The sequence below is a fragment of the Semicossyphus pulcher genome, unplaced genomic scaffold, assembly GCF_022749685.1.
Source record: "Semicossyphus pulcher isolate SPU_LCO1_2020_fin unplaced genomic scaffold, fSemPul1.0.p SCAF_16, whole genome shotgun sequence".
In the NCBI taxonomy this organism is placed as follows: domain Eukaryota; kingdom Metazoa; phylum Chordata; class Actinopteri; order Labriformes; family Labridae; genus Semicossyphus; species Semicossyphus pulcher.
The window spans coordinates 10,400,490-10,416,237 of record NW_027211670.1 but is presented as its reverse complement, the minus strand read 5'-3'; the positions used below and the strand labels follow the sequence as shown (position 1 = coordinate 10,416,237).

Sequence of the window (15,748 nt, the reverse complement as noted above, 5' to 3'; positions counted from 1 at the left end):
CCAACATTTCCTGTCTATCTTCAGAAGAAGAAGTCTTCAAGCTAAACGCTGATGCTGTCACTCGTAGGTGCTTTCTGCCACTCTGACTTCCGGTTACCGCGACTTGATATGTGTATGGCCTCTGGGGATGCAACCAATACCCGATACCAGTATCGGGTATCGGGCGGTATTGGAGCTCAAGTTATCATAAAACTACGACGAGTACCACACTCAAACACCACTTAACAGCTTGACTTTAGTCTCCCATTAGTTAAGCAGGTAGGCAGGGAAGCAAAGTTGACTGTTAAAATGTCAGCAACAGTTGCAGATGCATCATTATGTCTATTTACTTTGTTACAGTCAGAAAGTGAGAAACATCTGATGAAAACGAAACATGTTTTTAAAGTCATTATGAGAGCTGTAATGATATTAAGTACTCATATCAGTACACCGGGCATCAATATGCTGCCAACAGCCTCTGTGTCAACTGTGTGAAAAAACAGTTAAGCAACCAAGCTAAAATGCTAACAAAATTACTTTTAAACACTAGATATCAGCATGTCAAAGGATTATTAATAAATATAGAAAATTAATTCTATTAATGAGCAACTGAATCGACACGGGTTAGTGAAAATCTGGGGAGATATGGGGCCATATCTGTAAGGAATACATCTTTTATCACCCATTAGCTAACTTTAGACAACAGCTAATGTTAGTATTCAGCCTCTTCTTAGCTAAAATTATGTTACGTTAGCTAGGAGTTTAGGCCTTTCCTTTTGTACGGGTAACTCTACCAAATTCTAATATTATCTTTCAGCCACGTCCCAGCTAACAGTTATATTCGCTAGCAAGTGTCTGCATGCTACAGCTAGCTGTTGTCTGACTGTAGCTAATGGGTATCACATCAGATTTCCCTCCAGATTTTTGGTGGCCATTGTCTTGTCAGTTTCTAATTAATCCAGAAGCGATTAAATGATTTATTCCACCGACAACCTGGAACACAGCAATACGACATTAAAACAGCATGATGTCAGTGGAAAATGGCCGCTGTGTGAATATGGGCAATTCCAGCGTATGAAAAGTATAGTGTAAAATTGTCCCTTTATGTACCCAGCTTTGTAGATGGGAGCTTTCTGATATCGAACAGAAAGGTTTCACTTGGTGTGATGTTGGAAGTAAATTATTACATTTGCCCCAGATGACGTTTAATTTTGGACTCAGAGGGGTCATAGCTGAACAGTCAGGCGGGAATCAGATCTTTAAGATTTTTTGGGGATAAATTTAAGTTAGATCTTTTCCAATCCTTTTTTCCCCCTTTCCTCTCCTCTCCTGGGATCGGAGATGCTGAGAGCTAAAGCTTCACTCTGTGGGAATATAGGATTCACCTGCTTCAGACACCAGCTGCTAACAGTGTGTGTGTGTGTGTGTGTGTGTTTGTGTGTGTGTGTGAAAGGGAGAGAGAGAGTGCCGGCTGCCTGTGGTGTGAGAGAGCATGCATACAATGAAGGAATGACAGAGAGAGAGAGGAAGAGAGAGAGAGAGAGAGAGAGGAAGGGAGGAGTAGTGTTCAATAGAGGTTAGTGTTTATCGATCCAGCCCTGAAGCTCCGGTCAACGGACAGACTCCCCCGAGACTGCTTCATCTCTCCCTCTGTCTCTCTCCCTTCCCCCTCCTCCTCCTCCCTCCGTTCCTCTCCATCTCTTCTCCACTCTCCTTCACACCAGATAATTCTCATCCTTTCATGTGATGAGTTTCATATTCGCACGGGCGCTTAATATTTCTGTGTTTGCCGTCAAACTGCGCAGACGGGCAGCTGAGCCTGTCTCTTACCTCATCAAAGTTATGAGAGGGAGAAGAAGAGCGGGAAGAGAGAGGGAGACAATGAATGAGCCCGAAAGAGAGGGAGGTGAAAGTAGACAGGAGAGAGCAGAGAAAATCACTCTTGAAAGGAAATAATTCTATGATTCTGTATGATAAATTCTCATTTTAAAGCGGCTCAGGTTGTGTTTTTATGTCTTCCAGGGCCGGGCTGAATTTACTGGAAGAAAAAGCCAGGAAGAAAATGTCCAATCACGGCTTCAACAGCCTCAGCGCTGCACAGGTCGGTCTCTCACACACTGACAACCATTTCCTGCTGCGATGTTTTTTTGTTCTTTCCAGGATATTTCAATTAGCGGAAAGAAATTAGTCAATAATTAGCTCTTCCGCTCCCCGTCTACAGATGAAAGCTCGCTGTAAGCACAGAGGTCGGCCAAGCGCCCTGAGCTCCAGGCTGGCCAGGCGGGTGACCCAGCTGAAGCAGAAGGCCGCGGCCCAGCGTGGCGCTCCGTCAGCAGGCATGCTGCACTGCAGAGGGACCCCTGGTGAGGAAGGGGGATCCAAGAGTCACAGCCGACAAGGAAGAAAAGGTGGGCTCAGAGGACACATATTTGTACCACGTTCACATGGCGGCCATTTTTCTTTGACGTCACGCTCAGGGTGGAAAGCTGAAATGCTGTGGTCAAAAGGATTACTGCTTTATTCAGGGTTTCAAATCATAGAGAATGACAGAAGTGTCATATGTTTTAGATTTAGATTACAAGTCTAATGTGCATGTGTCAAAGCAAAACACTATATTTGATAACCCCATTAGCTAACGTTAGCATACAACCACTCCTAGCTAACATAACTTGTTAAATGATTACTAAACTGTGGGTAAAGGGTTACATCAAATGAATGTAAACCTTTCTTTCTGTACAGCGTTATATTATCAAGTGGTAAAGTTGGCTAGGATGTGGCTACATGCTAATGTTAGCTTTTGTCTTAACTAAAAAATGTTGTTTTACTTTAAAATATGACCTGATGTCCCTCTAGATTTTCACTATACAGCTGCTGATGAATTGAAAAGGGGTGAAATTACAACAATTGGTCAGATATGTGCGATATCATAACAGCATCTGAGCTCCCACCACGAGCATGGCATTAGAGGAACGTGAATTTTGTGAATACACTGACTCTTTGTCCATCCTAAAACTAAACTCCCCCCTGATGTTGATCCATCAGACCTGCAGCGGGACTGGGAAGTTGGTCCGACTGTAAAGAGGAAGAGGGGTCGAAAACCCAAAGCGCTGATGGGCGTCAACCAAAACAGAGCTCACCACAAGGACGGCCGGGCCTCCGACAAACAGGAAGCAAGGGACGAGAAGAGTGACAGCGTGAGCTCAGAGCACGGTGAGTGACACAGGGATATTTTTAGTGTTAAGTCTGGTGAGAACTCTAACCAGTCAAACCAGGACCATGCAGATGATGATGATAATTCAAATACAAAGTTTGATACTAGTTCATCGACTACACAAATGAGTCAAGCAGTTCTGTTTTGGCTAACGGCTAAAACTACACCAACCAGACATTGTGAGATTTCACTATGAGAGTGCGTCTGTCTGTGTGTATTTGTGTGTGTGCGTCTCAAGCGCCTGAGAGTGAGATGTCTGCCGTCTTCACGCGGGGGCCTCCTCCTCTCACTTCCCAGCTCGTTTATCAAACCGTTAAAATCGTTAACGACTTGCCACAGGCATGCAACACAGCCACCCCTTCCCTCAACGCCACACGGTAACGTGAGCCCACTCTGGTCCAGAATGTCACACCCCGGTCCTCCAATCTCGTCTTCACCTCCCCAACCTCGTGAAAACACGCTTCCTTGGAGGCTTGACAGGACAGTCTTTCTTAAAAGTAGCAAAACTTCAGAAAGACGCTAGAATGTGACTGACCTCGTCGCCGATTAGATGGCATGAAGAGCAGTGGATGTGTGTGTGTGCCAGTGTTTGTGTGAGGCAAAGTGTTGACGAGAACGGCGTGTAAGTGACAAGTGTGTCAGAGATGTGTCGACACCCGACACGACCCCCGCAGTCAGCGACACACAGCTGCCAGTAACAACCCGTGTGTGTGTCCATGTTTGCTCCCTATGATTGAAGAAGCAAGTTGTGCGTTTTTGTGCTGCTATAAAGTTTGATCAAACATGCACCAGTCAATCATTTCACTTTGTCATTGACGACGGTGTAACTTTATCTGCCGGCCTGTGAACTTAACTGTTGGACAAATATTGCTGTCAATACTTCTTGTCAATGCAGTCCCCGGCTTTAGCTTGACCACTGTTTACATTTAGCTCACGTGAAGCTCTCTGACCGATCATATTGATGTTACCATTCCACAGAAGAGGAGGAGGACGGCAGCTACGACAGCGAAGATGGAGCCGGTGACATCCAGATTAGCTCATCCTCTAAAGAAGCTTTTGCAAACCCTGCCGGGATCGCGCCTTTTTCATCGCAGGCCTCCAAGCTCCAAGCGAACCAGAAAGCCAGGAGTAAGAGACCAGGGCCTCCCGGTGAGATACACATACGGAAGATCCTGTTACTTTGTGGTTTTTTTAAGTTTTACAAGGGCTTGAAGTGAAGGATGACATGATTGTCTTGAGGTTTTAGAAGAAAAGTTAAAAAAAATAAAAGAATAAACTTTGAAAACTATGGTGGTTTAGCTAAAAACCAGATATCAAATTGTAGATGCAAGATTTCACCAGAAAAGAAGCAGTATGAACTACTACTGGTTTCTTACCATCCATTACATAAAGCTATAAATTGTAAGTTACGACATGCTGGCCAGGCTATACGAGGAATAGAGATAGTCTTTGTTCATTAAACGTATCTAGAATTGTCTAATAGGCTCATAAAATTTTGTCAAATTATTTTTATTTGGACTCCAAAACCAGGAAAATCTTAAAAACAAACAAAATCTCTCATTAAATTAAATCAATCAAGCTCTAACTTCCATGGTTTCCCCTTTACCCTCAGGCCTGGGGAGCATGCCCAGTACAGATCACAGGAGAGGACCCAGAAGACCAAGCCTGTCCAGCGCAGAAAGGGGACGTCAGGACCACCAGGGGACTAAAAAAGCATATCTGCCCAGCTGGGGTTCACCGTCTGCGGGCTGCAGCTTCGGGGACAGCCGGGGGAACCACAGAGCTCTCACAGAAGCGAACAGAGCCAGCAAGGACGCTGTGAGGAAGAGCTCAGCGGGACAGGGCATTCTGGGAAAGGTGAGACATTTCAGGAGGTCGGGTGGTATCTTGTAACCTTAAAGTGACACAGCAATATTTTACTTATGCAACTGACAAGTTTTCAACAACGTAAATCAGGCTCTGGCAGCAGTGAGTTATGGCACTACTCTGCCACCGTTATGTTACACCCTCAAAACAGGCATTTGCATCTCTGCGGCTGCGTCACCGCTGCACTTGTGTGTAAATGATCAGGGGAACTAGACAGCTTTGAAATACAGTGTTTCTGTCAGTAGCATGTCAAGATGGTCAGACACTTCAAATTATTTGGGCCAAAACTAGCTTACTCTATTAAACTTTGTTAGCATGAGTTATGACCGTATTTTCAATTCAAAACGTATTTTAATGTAAAACAAACTTAAACATTTAAATATTTCTGTCCAAACTAACCTTATGCCTCTTCAGCTGGCGCTAAAACATAAAACATTTATCACCTTGACTGTTCTCTCTACCGTTTCACCTCGCACGCGTTACTTTTACGATCGACAGGAAGTCTCTTTTTGTCCTTTCAAAATAAAATCTCCCACTACTAAAACAGGAACATAGGCTTAAAGCAGTAAAAAAGGCAAAATAAAAGCATGACAAATAACAGTCCTATGAGGCAGTCTGTTCTCCCGTTAAACAAAATTGGGTTACTTACACTGTCCCCTTTGACATCTCTTTGAACATTTTAAAACATTGAACTTAATGGGTTTAATACTCGTTCTTCATGTTTATCAGTTGTTCCTTTGCTTTGGGTTAATTGTACGCTATGGTTGCAAACACATGCACAAAACTTGTCCCAATAGGAGCTAAACTTTTTTGAGGGAAGAGAGGGAAGAGAGAGTGGGGATGACCAGCAGCAACCCAGAGAAGCTGCATCGAGCACTGTGCCTCTATACATGGGGCATGCGCTTTAACTGCTGAGCTAAAACGGCGCCCCAATAGGATCTTAACTTGAAAAGAAAATTGACAATATTCCCGCTTCCTGGTGTGCAGATCATTATATACACTACTAGTCAAAAGTTTGGACACACTTTTCCATCCACTCGTATGAGAAAATGTGTCCAAACTTTTGACTGGTAGTATATTTTTTCAATACTTGGAGCTAAATATGGGCAGGAAGTCTTATAACTACGTGCTCCTCCAAAGATCAACTTCCATCTAAGGGGAACAGAATCTTTGTATAATAAGCTTCACAATAAATTAATGCTGTCATTAAGTTAAAAAGGAGTTTATTATACGACTCTTGAGATGAGTTAATGAGTAAAAAGGGATTTGCTGCTTTGTGGTGTAAGTAGCCAAACAGTGGTCAGGAGGACAGCAGCTTACTGTAGTAAGCTGGAAAGGTGACTCAGAGAAGGTCACTCCCTTTGGCCTTCTGCTGCATGCAAATAAAGTCGAAGAAAGAGAGAAGGAAGGAGGAATTTGGAGAAGCCCTCGCCTCAAGTTCACTCCTTCCTTGTAGAAGAGAGACACACCCTGCCAGGAAGTTTTAAGATCCAGTAGATTACAACTGACAGCACCAATAACTGTGAGATGCTAAGCATCAGCTGTAAATCAGTCACTTTGTCAAATATACCACTTGTGCTTGTTATAAGTGTGTGTTTGCGTGCATGCCTGCTGTGCTAACACATCACCGGTCCGTCGTATTCGTGCAGGCAGACGTTGGCAGGACACACACATTCACTTTAATGAGAGTGCCCCCGAGGTTGTCTTAGTCTTTGAGTCATTGTGAGGGAATGTCCAAAAACACATAACTCCAAACCAACAGAGAAGTATAAAGATAATCATTGGCCATAACACTACACACACCCACATGCATGCCTGCCTGCCTGCACACACACACACACACACACACGCACACACACACACACACACACACACACCACAAGCACGAAAGTGAAATAATCACCCATGCCCTCTGGTGACGAAACTTCTGTCACTAAAATATATGGTCTCCTGATGTGGAAAACTTCAAGAGACAACACACACACACACACACGCATGCACACACGCACACACGCACACACACACACACACACACACACACACACACACACACACTCTCTCTCTCTCTCTCTCAAGTGTTTAATATTATGGTCTTTTCTTTGGAAAGCCTAAATACAAGCAGAAACCTGTTGGGCGAGCTTGCTTTCCATCATCAGTCATCTTTGGCTAGACTAGCCTAAACCGGTCTGCAGATGGAGAGTATCTGGTGTGTGTGTGTGTGTGTGTGTGTGTGTTTTAGAATGTTAATTAGGGCTCAAGCTTCTATATTAGCAGGCGTGCACCCTGCTGAAGTGTCCTTGGGCAATACACTGAAGTCCTATCAGTTCGAGAGCTGCAGTTATTACTGAAAGTGACCTCTGACCTTTGAGTGAAAGGTGGCAAGTGAGAAAAAAAAATCCTGCAGGCTTAATGGAAGTATCAGATTACAAGAGGCTCCATTGCCTGTTTGCTTTTCAGTAATGGATTCACCACATCAGACAGGGGAAAGACTTGACTCAGTCACCTGCAGATCCTGTTTACTGTTGATTAATCTGAACATATAATGACGTGATACCATATCCTGCTGTGCACCCATTGATGTCACTTCCTGTTTCCTGTCCAGGCCAAAGGCCACGCAGTGAGCCGGCTCCTACAGAGCTTTGCAGCCGACGACGGCTTCCAGTTGGATGAGGAGAGCAGCTTCTCCGAGGGCGAGGAGGAGGAAGAGGAAGAAGAGGAGGCAAAGGAGAAAATGTTGATCCACCTCCCTCCCAACATGCCTTGCAGAATCCCCGGTGGGCATAAACAGTGACACGTCATTTATAATTACGAAAGCACATGCAGGTTTAAAAGCATGTTAGATCCTTTTCCCTTGCATACACACCTCCTTCAATCCCTCCTTTTCACTTCACATAGCAATTTTTCAGCACACTTGCACATTATGTATATCTCCTCCTTTATCTTCTCAATCTATCCATCTTTAAACCACGCCCTCTCTCCGCAGCCCTGCCAAACTGTGTGCTGAGTAAAGAGATGTTAGTGGATGGGCTGAAGATCCTGATCTCCAAGGAGGATGAGCTGCTGTACGCTGCCTGTGTCCAGACTCTGGATCTGCCTGACATGTAAGCCCCTGCTTTCTGTCTTACCTCCGATACCAACCCATAACAAAGTTCTGAGTTTCCTAAAGTGATTAGTATGGTGTAGGTAAAACAAGGACCACCTTTGCCTAAAAAACAAATACGTCTTGGAAAAAAGCAGGGACAAAAGCAAAGCCAATACTCACACATAACGACATATATGACCATTATTTAGGCGGTTATCTGTTGATCCCACGATGAAAAACCTGGAAATCCTTCCTGGGGGAAACCCGGAGTTAAGTACTTAAAGACATATTGCAATAGGAGTCTTGCCTGACCTAAAAGAGAGCTGAAAACTTAGCTTAGCGCTAGTTAAATGCTTGGCAGCAATGCTTGACAAACATGAAGTCTAGACAGCTCAAAAGCCAAGACACACAGCAGTGGCAGGCAACCAAGCTGCCAGTTTTTCAAAGGACAACCTTCAAATCTAATAGCTCAAATTGTGCTAAAATTACAAAATGCAGTTTGATTTTTGAAGAATCTTAATCTCTTTCTGTTTTTTTCAGATTCAGTGTTGTCATCGAAGGAGAACGTGGGAATCGCCCCCGGATCTACTCGCTGGAGCAGCTACTACAGGAAGCTGTAAGTTTCCCTCTTCAGGCTCAATAGCATCTGTTACATTTTGCTAATTTGTAGGTAGTTGTGTTGTACTTGGTTACTGCAACTCCACATAAGTTATACGAAGAATTTTGTGGCGTCTCCAGGTGTTGGACGTTCGTCCCCAGACCGAGGCCATCCTGACAGAAGGAACGCGAGTGTGCGCCTACTGGAGCGAGCGCTCGCGCTGTCTTTACCCTGGATATGTCCATCGAGGTGAGCAACACAACTGTTGAACTTCTTTATTTCTTCTTCAGAACTGAAGAAACCTTTCAGATGAGAGATGAAACGTCTTCAAGAACTTCAACCAAGTCCAGTTGCCTTTTGGATTAAGCTTCAATTACCATGACCTGGATGACTGAGAACCTTCACAGACATAAAGATACACTCTCCCAGCAACTCATGTCCTTCATCCTGTGTGTTGTACTTTAGGAGGTCCAGGTGAGGAGGAGAAGGAGGGCAGTGTGATGGTGGAGTTTGATGATGGAGACCGAGGAAGGATCTCCCTCGCAAACATCAGACTCCTGCCCCCAGGATACCAAATTCACTGTAAGTATGGTTGCAAAAAGAAAGAAAGAGGGGGGGGGAGAGAAAGAAATTCCCTTATTAATAAACTCTTCTCTGTCAGGCGCTGAACCCTCTCCAGCACTTCTGATCTCACCTGGTCGGCGTGGTCGGCGTAGCTCTACCCAGGAGAAGAAAGACACAGCGACAGAGAAAACAGCCAATGAGGATGCGGCAGGGAGGCCCCAAGAGAAAAGACCAGGTGAGGGAGAAGGGAACAAATGCAGCAGTTTGCACTGGACCAGAAATTCTCTGTCTTTGTGTTTGATGATATGTTCCTGGTGTTACCCTCCTCCAACAAACACTGGATTTAAATGGATGTACCCATTTGTTAGGTAATTTTTAATAAAGAACACTGTATTTAGTTCATAAGGTGTGAGAAAAGCTGGCTGTCAATTTGATATGACACTCTGTGAACACCACTCGGGCTGAAGACCAATCCGATGCCGAAGCTTTAATATATACGTTATCTGAGAAGCTCTGGTCTCACTGGTAACATGACTTGCACACAGCCCTTCAGGCCATACTAAAGTTCGCAAACAAGGACTCATTTACAGTTCCAACTGTCAATAATCAGATGCCTCCAAGTCAGAGCAGAGCGCTGAGTGGAGGTATATATATAACTGAAAGACTCATAAATTACAATTACCTGTTTGCCGCCTTTCATTTACCCTCTATATGACCACATTAATCATGGCTTTATGTAGTGTCATCGGTGCACTTTGTGTCATTAAGCAACATACATGTAACTCATCACAAACTCAGGTGACAATAAAGCTGGAGGGAGGGACAGGTTTACCAGGTTTGTTGATGTAGTTTGAGTAATGAATATGTCGAAACTTACCTGGTGGTGTGAAGATCAGAGAGATAAAGGTAGTACGTTTCTCTGAGGCTCTTGGTTTCACAATTAATCTCAGTCTGCTCTTACAACCTGTCAGTCGATATTGATTATTACTCCTCTCTGTTGTCGGTTCCTTTTTTCAGTTGGCAGGCCGAAGAAAATCCACTCAGTGCCTAAGACTGTCAGCACACCGACATCAGTCACAGAAACTGTAAGCAAAGGCAATGCTTCTTTGTTGAACTGGTCAGCGCCCAGGAAGAGACCGCCAGTTGACTTCTTTCTCTTCAATGGGACGTCCCGTAAAACCCAAAGGAGAATACGAGAGCAAGACTTGGGATTCTTTCATCGTCCAACCTCCCACCATCTCGCACCCCCAATGCCTTTCAAAGGTATCTTTGGCTCCCCTTTTGAAGGTGACTCATTTAGTAGCATCGCCAACGGCTACTCAACATTTGGAAGTCCTGGATCTGGGCGACCAGTTACCTCGGTAGCTTCCATGGGGCTCCGGGACTCCTTATCCTCTGCATGCTCCTCGGGTTCCACAATGCCAGCTGGAAGCAGGAAACCAGTGAGCGAACGCGACAGGAAACAGTTCCTGGTGAAGCTTGACCATGAAGGAGTAACCTCTCCTAAAACTAAGAATAGCAAGGCCCTGCTTCGACTTGGAGGGAGTGGAGTAAGAGGAAGCAAGTATCTAAACTCTGCTGGTGCACCGCTCCGATACATCCACCCTGCCCTGCTGGTGAAGGATGGGAAGAAGGGTGGAGGGGAAAGAGACAGCACTGGGGCACATTCTGAGGGTATTCTAAAGGGTGCTCCTCCTCTGAGAAAGGATCTCCTATCGGGAGGTATTGGTGTCCAAGGTGGGGATTACAGTTTAGACTACCCAAGTGACTGCCCCAGCTCTTATTCTGAGCTCGATGAGGATGATGAGGATGATGGTCAAGATGCTGAGGCGCGTAGAGGAAGTGCTGCAGCCACTTCCCACCGTGGTGGCCGTTTTCTCTCTCGTCTCTCCGTCTGCTTCTCCTCATCGTCCTCTTCTTCTTCCTCTTCTGGTTCTATCTCCTCCTCATCCGTCTGCTCATCGGACAACGATTCCTCCTATTCCTCTGATGAAGAGTCATCCTCCGTGCTGCTGCGTCGCGCACTGCTCCAGCAGGACAAACACAAGCACAGGCAGAACATGACCTCCGACCTCCTGAGCCCTGATCCTACCACCTCCAACACCTCTTCCTCAGCCCAGGCTCATGGCTTTGTGGCCAAAGCCAACATGGCGGTCTCTGGGTCAAAGGTGAGGACAGACAGAGCAGAGGACAGGAAGGAGTTTGTGTCAAAAGGAAGTATGGTGGCTAATAGTAGCTCAGCTAAGACTCAACTGAAGAGGAAAGAAGGAATGTCTAACAGCCACCATCAGAGACAAAGCAGTCCTGTGAGTCAGCTGTCGAAATCTGTGTCGAAGGACCCAGCATCAGCTAAGAGGCAGCGGATGTCTTCACCTGAGCCTCTGTCCAACATCGCTCCTCTTCTGCCTGGACGACAGCTCTGGAGATGGTCCGGCAACCCCACACAGGTAGGTTGATTTTCAATGTTCTTTTCCATATTGAATGTTGTTAAAGACAAGGCTATTGAGGATTTATTCCCCAAGATCTTCATCACTCTAATATAGTAATAGTAATCCTTTATTTTATGCCGTTCCTTTTTCATATATAATGTATAACGCACCAGGAATAGTTGCATTTTTTTACATAAGGATTTAATAGCACAAAGTTTTGATGGGCGGTGAGAGCGAGCATGGAGGGGGCGGTTCTGGGATGCTAGAGCTAACTGTTGAGCCTCCGTGAGGTGTTGTGGGCCTAACTTGACAAAACACTGGTGAAGGGAGGTGCCAACTTGATAACCCTGTTGATGTGCTGGCTCTAACTACAAGTCTGAGTTGTGGGGGCCAGTAGAAGCCATGTGGTAGGGTAGGTAGCATCGGTGTTGTCAATACTTTGAGCTTGCATGAACGGAGCCTGGGTCTTTTGAAGTTGACTTTCTCACTTAAGCTCAAAACACATGTAAGTAATGTTGTTGTTTCTGCTGTCATACCTTGATTACATAAAGTAAATGCGGTGATCAAATGTAATCTCTCTTGGTCTCGCTTATTCTGCCACAGACTTTGTACACATCGGTAATACAATAAACCCTACTTGTTACCAATCCCTGAATTGTTACCCTGATTATTAACAATCCTGAGATAATGAAACAAAACATTTGACCTACTGCTGCAACATTCAGTTTTTATTCTGCCATGTTGTTTGCGTAGTAAACACTACTGCATCTATCGACTGAGGAGTGCAGTTTAAAAAGAAGCTGATCCTTAGGTTTGTACATGTCCAAACAAATCATATCAGTCAAATAATTTGTGTAACACAATAGAATCAATGATATCATATCATTCAACCCCCACCCCTATTTCTTTTGTCAGAAGGCTGTTCTTTGGCCTGGGAACACATTAAATCTTGCCATACCTAAGTAGACGGGGTTTAAGCAGAACAAACAAAAATCTTGATTAATTTCTGAATTGGGGCTGGTGGAGAAATAAATCCTCCACCTTGAATAAATTGACTGAGGGTACTATTTTTATTCTCTTTCCCCGACAGAGGAGAGGTCTGAAGGGTAAAGCCCGCAAGCTTTTCTACAAGGCCATCGTGCGGGGCAAGGAGACGGTGCGTGTCGGGGACTGTGCTGTGTTCCTGTCACCTGGCCGGCCCCAGCTGCCCTACGTGGGCAGAGTGGAGAGCCTTTGGGAGTCGTGGAGCTCCAGCATGGTGGTCAGGGTCAAGTGGTTCTACCACCCAGAGGAGACTCGCCTCGGGAAGCGACACAGAGACGGCAAGGTAAAGACCAGCGAGTGCAAGTGAAATTTCTGCAACGGGAATGGCCAGAGTAACAGTCCGTGACATTTTCATATAAATTTATTACCACTTTGCTTCCTTCTATTCCCCAATCCCATCTGATATGAATGGTTGAACCACCACTTAGTTCTGTTACCATTTGCAGTTCTGAATACTCAGTGTAAGGGGGGTCTTTCCCAGAAAAGTACTCCGCTGCGCAGGAAGTCATGCATTTTGCAAATTTGGCAACAGCGATCGTGGTTTTGGAATAAATAGAAAAAGAGCTGGTTAGGTAGTATGAGCAGCAACATCCATCACTTGCGGAAACTCAAATTTTATTATGAGAAAGTAAAAGCATGACAGAGGAGGTATGTGTGGGAAAGGTACTGCCAACCAAAAGAAAAATCCTACCACTCCCCACAATTCTCTTGAACAAAATTATAAATGCATGACTATCCATTAATGAACCTTGTCGTAATATCAAATACCTTGCAGAATCTTGATCGACCCTTTTTCCTGTATCTCTCTTAGAACGCCCTCTATCAGTCAAGCCACGAGGATGAGAACGACGTGCAGACCATCTCCCATCGCTGCCAGGTGGTCAGCAGGACGGAGTACGAACACCTGATGCATGAACGTAAGCCCGGCAATACGACAAACGACCTCTTCTACCTGGCTGGAACCTACGAACCTACCACGGGCCAGCTGATCAGCGCGGACGGCATGGCCATTGTGTCCTAGCACCTCCTGCTAGAGAGAGAAATCCAAAAAATGACCTGAAGTCTGAAGTTGAAGCTTCAAAGACGGTCCATCAGAACAGAGCAGGGGACAGAGGGAAACCAAGACAAAGAGTTTGGGCTCTGCGTATTGATCCGTCCCTTGTAAGAGAAGGCGCTCGCCCCCTGGACAAAGCCCGACAGTACTGGCACTTAGAGGAGTCTGGTTTGTTTATGGGAACAGTCTGATCCATGTCAGATTTAACCTCTTTATCAGATGTGGATTGAGGCTCCCTGTCGCAGCCTTCCCTGTGGCTGAAATAACAGAGTATCTCGTCACTGCGACAAGATTACTGCAACAAAAGAACAGAAACCAAGGACATGAGCACTTTGGAGTACAGTCACTTGGATATGCTATGGAGGCAGAGTTGCAGACTTGGCTCTCTGAAACAAAGACTGCCTCAGAGAGAAGGAGAGACTTGCTGTAAACCACACTGGTTTGGATGGTTTAAAAGGTCTTTTACTGGTAGTTTTATGATGACAACGCGATTGGGAGATCCCCAACTGGACCAAAAAACACTGTAGTTCAAACTTTGTGCGTGAATGTGTGTGTGTTTGCGGAAGCGAATGCAATTACCCTCTACGGCATTTAATGAGCTCTAAGTAAATAGTGCTTTAGCGTGCGTGTGTGTGTGTGTGTTTGAACTGGGTGTGTGTGTGTTCATGCTTGCGTACACCTGTGCTCATCAAGCATAGATGACGTCATGACATGGCATCAATATGTCTCTCTGAGTGTTAATCTGTTCAGTACTTAACGTGCAGAAACACGAAACGATTTCTTCTCCTGTCAAGCCATACACGTCAATACCTCTCTCTCTCGTACCGTCCTATTCAGGTGCGAGGACACATGTACAGGAAGTTGGATTGTTTGTTCGAGCGGTGCGTGCGTGCTGGTTGAATGCGTTTGGGTGCGTGTGTGTACAGCATTATGTATAATATAACACTTTGTAAATAGTATACATATATATTTGTTCTTGTTTTTGTCGTTTTCTTTTGCAGAGATTATTTTATTTAGATTTTTTTAGGGTGGGTTTGGGAGGGTCTGACAGAGGGAGGAGGTGGGTTTGTTTTCTTCTCCCTTTGATGCACTGAACAGGATTGGAGGTTTGGATTTAGGGTCAAACTGATGTGAAGACTTTGTGGTTGTGAGCCCTGCTTTAGGCCAAGGGTAGAAATGTAGAAAGGCTGTTTTTTATAAGGAAATCAGAAAAAAAAAGCTCTTTTTAAAAGATGTGTCCAAATCGTTTTTCTCTTTATTTTACTTTGTCGGGTTTCGAATGTGCGTTTCCTGTTGGGAGCATTTTTAACAAAATACTGGAAAAGAAACTGAGTTTCTGCTGTTCTATGATCCTAAAAGAATCTAGCTCTTTATCTCCTTTAGCCTGTATTCCTATATGAAATGTAGATATTTATCTGGCATCAAAAAGAAACATACCAAAGCACCTGTGAGTTTACGCTTCATTGCATTAGAAAAAAACAATATTATGGAACAGATTAAAAAACATTCAATCAAATCTGAATCCGGGACCCCTGCAATCACCGAGGTATTTTAAGTAGAGATCCTCTCGTTGCGTTGCTATGACAGCCTCCGAGAAACGTTGCAGCAACATTGTCTGCACGCCGCCCAGCTGATGCACTTGAGGTCTCTATGGCAACCAGAATGGCATCACGTGACTGTGAAGGACAATCAGAGCCAATCAATGGGACAAAAAAAACAAGATAAGGATCAAATCACAAATTATGCTTCTTGTCACTTTTATTCCTGCTTTGCCAAAAAACTGTCTGTGTGTGTTTTTATGTTGGCTTGTTTTTCTCTTCGTCTTACTGTTTATGCAACCTGTGATGACGGTCTGATGTAAGGGGTGTACAGGGGGAGAACATGAATGCCTTTTCTTTTTTTAGGACATTGACTGACTTTT

At 44.7% G+C, this 15,748-nt stretch overlaps 1 protein-coding gene across 1 annotated transcript in view; it reads left to right on the top strand.

Moving 5' to 3' along the window:
- bahcc1b (BAH domain and coiled-coil containing 1b) overlaps positions 1–14,845 on the top strand; it is a 61,275-nt gene extending 46,430 nt beyond the window's left edge. Inside the window, exons 15-28 of the mRNA XM_069664486.1 lie at positions 2,002–2,080; positions 2,201–2,387; positions 3,022–3,189; positions 4,169–4,339; positions 4,803–5,047; positions 7,659–7,830; positions 8,040–8,157; positions 8,679–8,754; positions 8,877–8,985; positions 9,202–9,318; positions 9,398–9,535; positions 10,318–11,747; positions 12,820–13,056; positions 13,585–14,845. Of these exons, the coding sequence (XP_069520587.1) occupies positions 2,002–2,080; positions 2,201–2,387; positions 3,022–3,189; positions 4,169–4,339; positions 4,803–5,047; positions 7,659–7,830; positions 8,040–8,157; positions 8,679–8,754; positions 8,877–8,985; positions 9,202–9,318; positions 9,398–9,535; positions 10,318–11,747; positions 12,820–13,056; positions 13,585–13,794 (3,457 nt within the window). The 3' untranslated portion in view covers positions 13,795–14,845. The remainder of the gene's footprint in view (positions 1–2,001; positions 2,081–2,200; positions 2,388–3,021; positions 3,190–4,168; positions 4,340–4,802; positions 5,048–7,658; positions 7,831–8,039; positions 8,158–8,678; positions 8,755–8,876; positions 8,986–9,201; positions 9,319–9,397; positions 9,536–10,317; positions 11,748–12,819; positions 13,057–13,584) is intronic.
- The last annotated feature ends 903 nt before the right edge of the window (positions 14,846–15,748 follow it).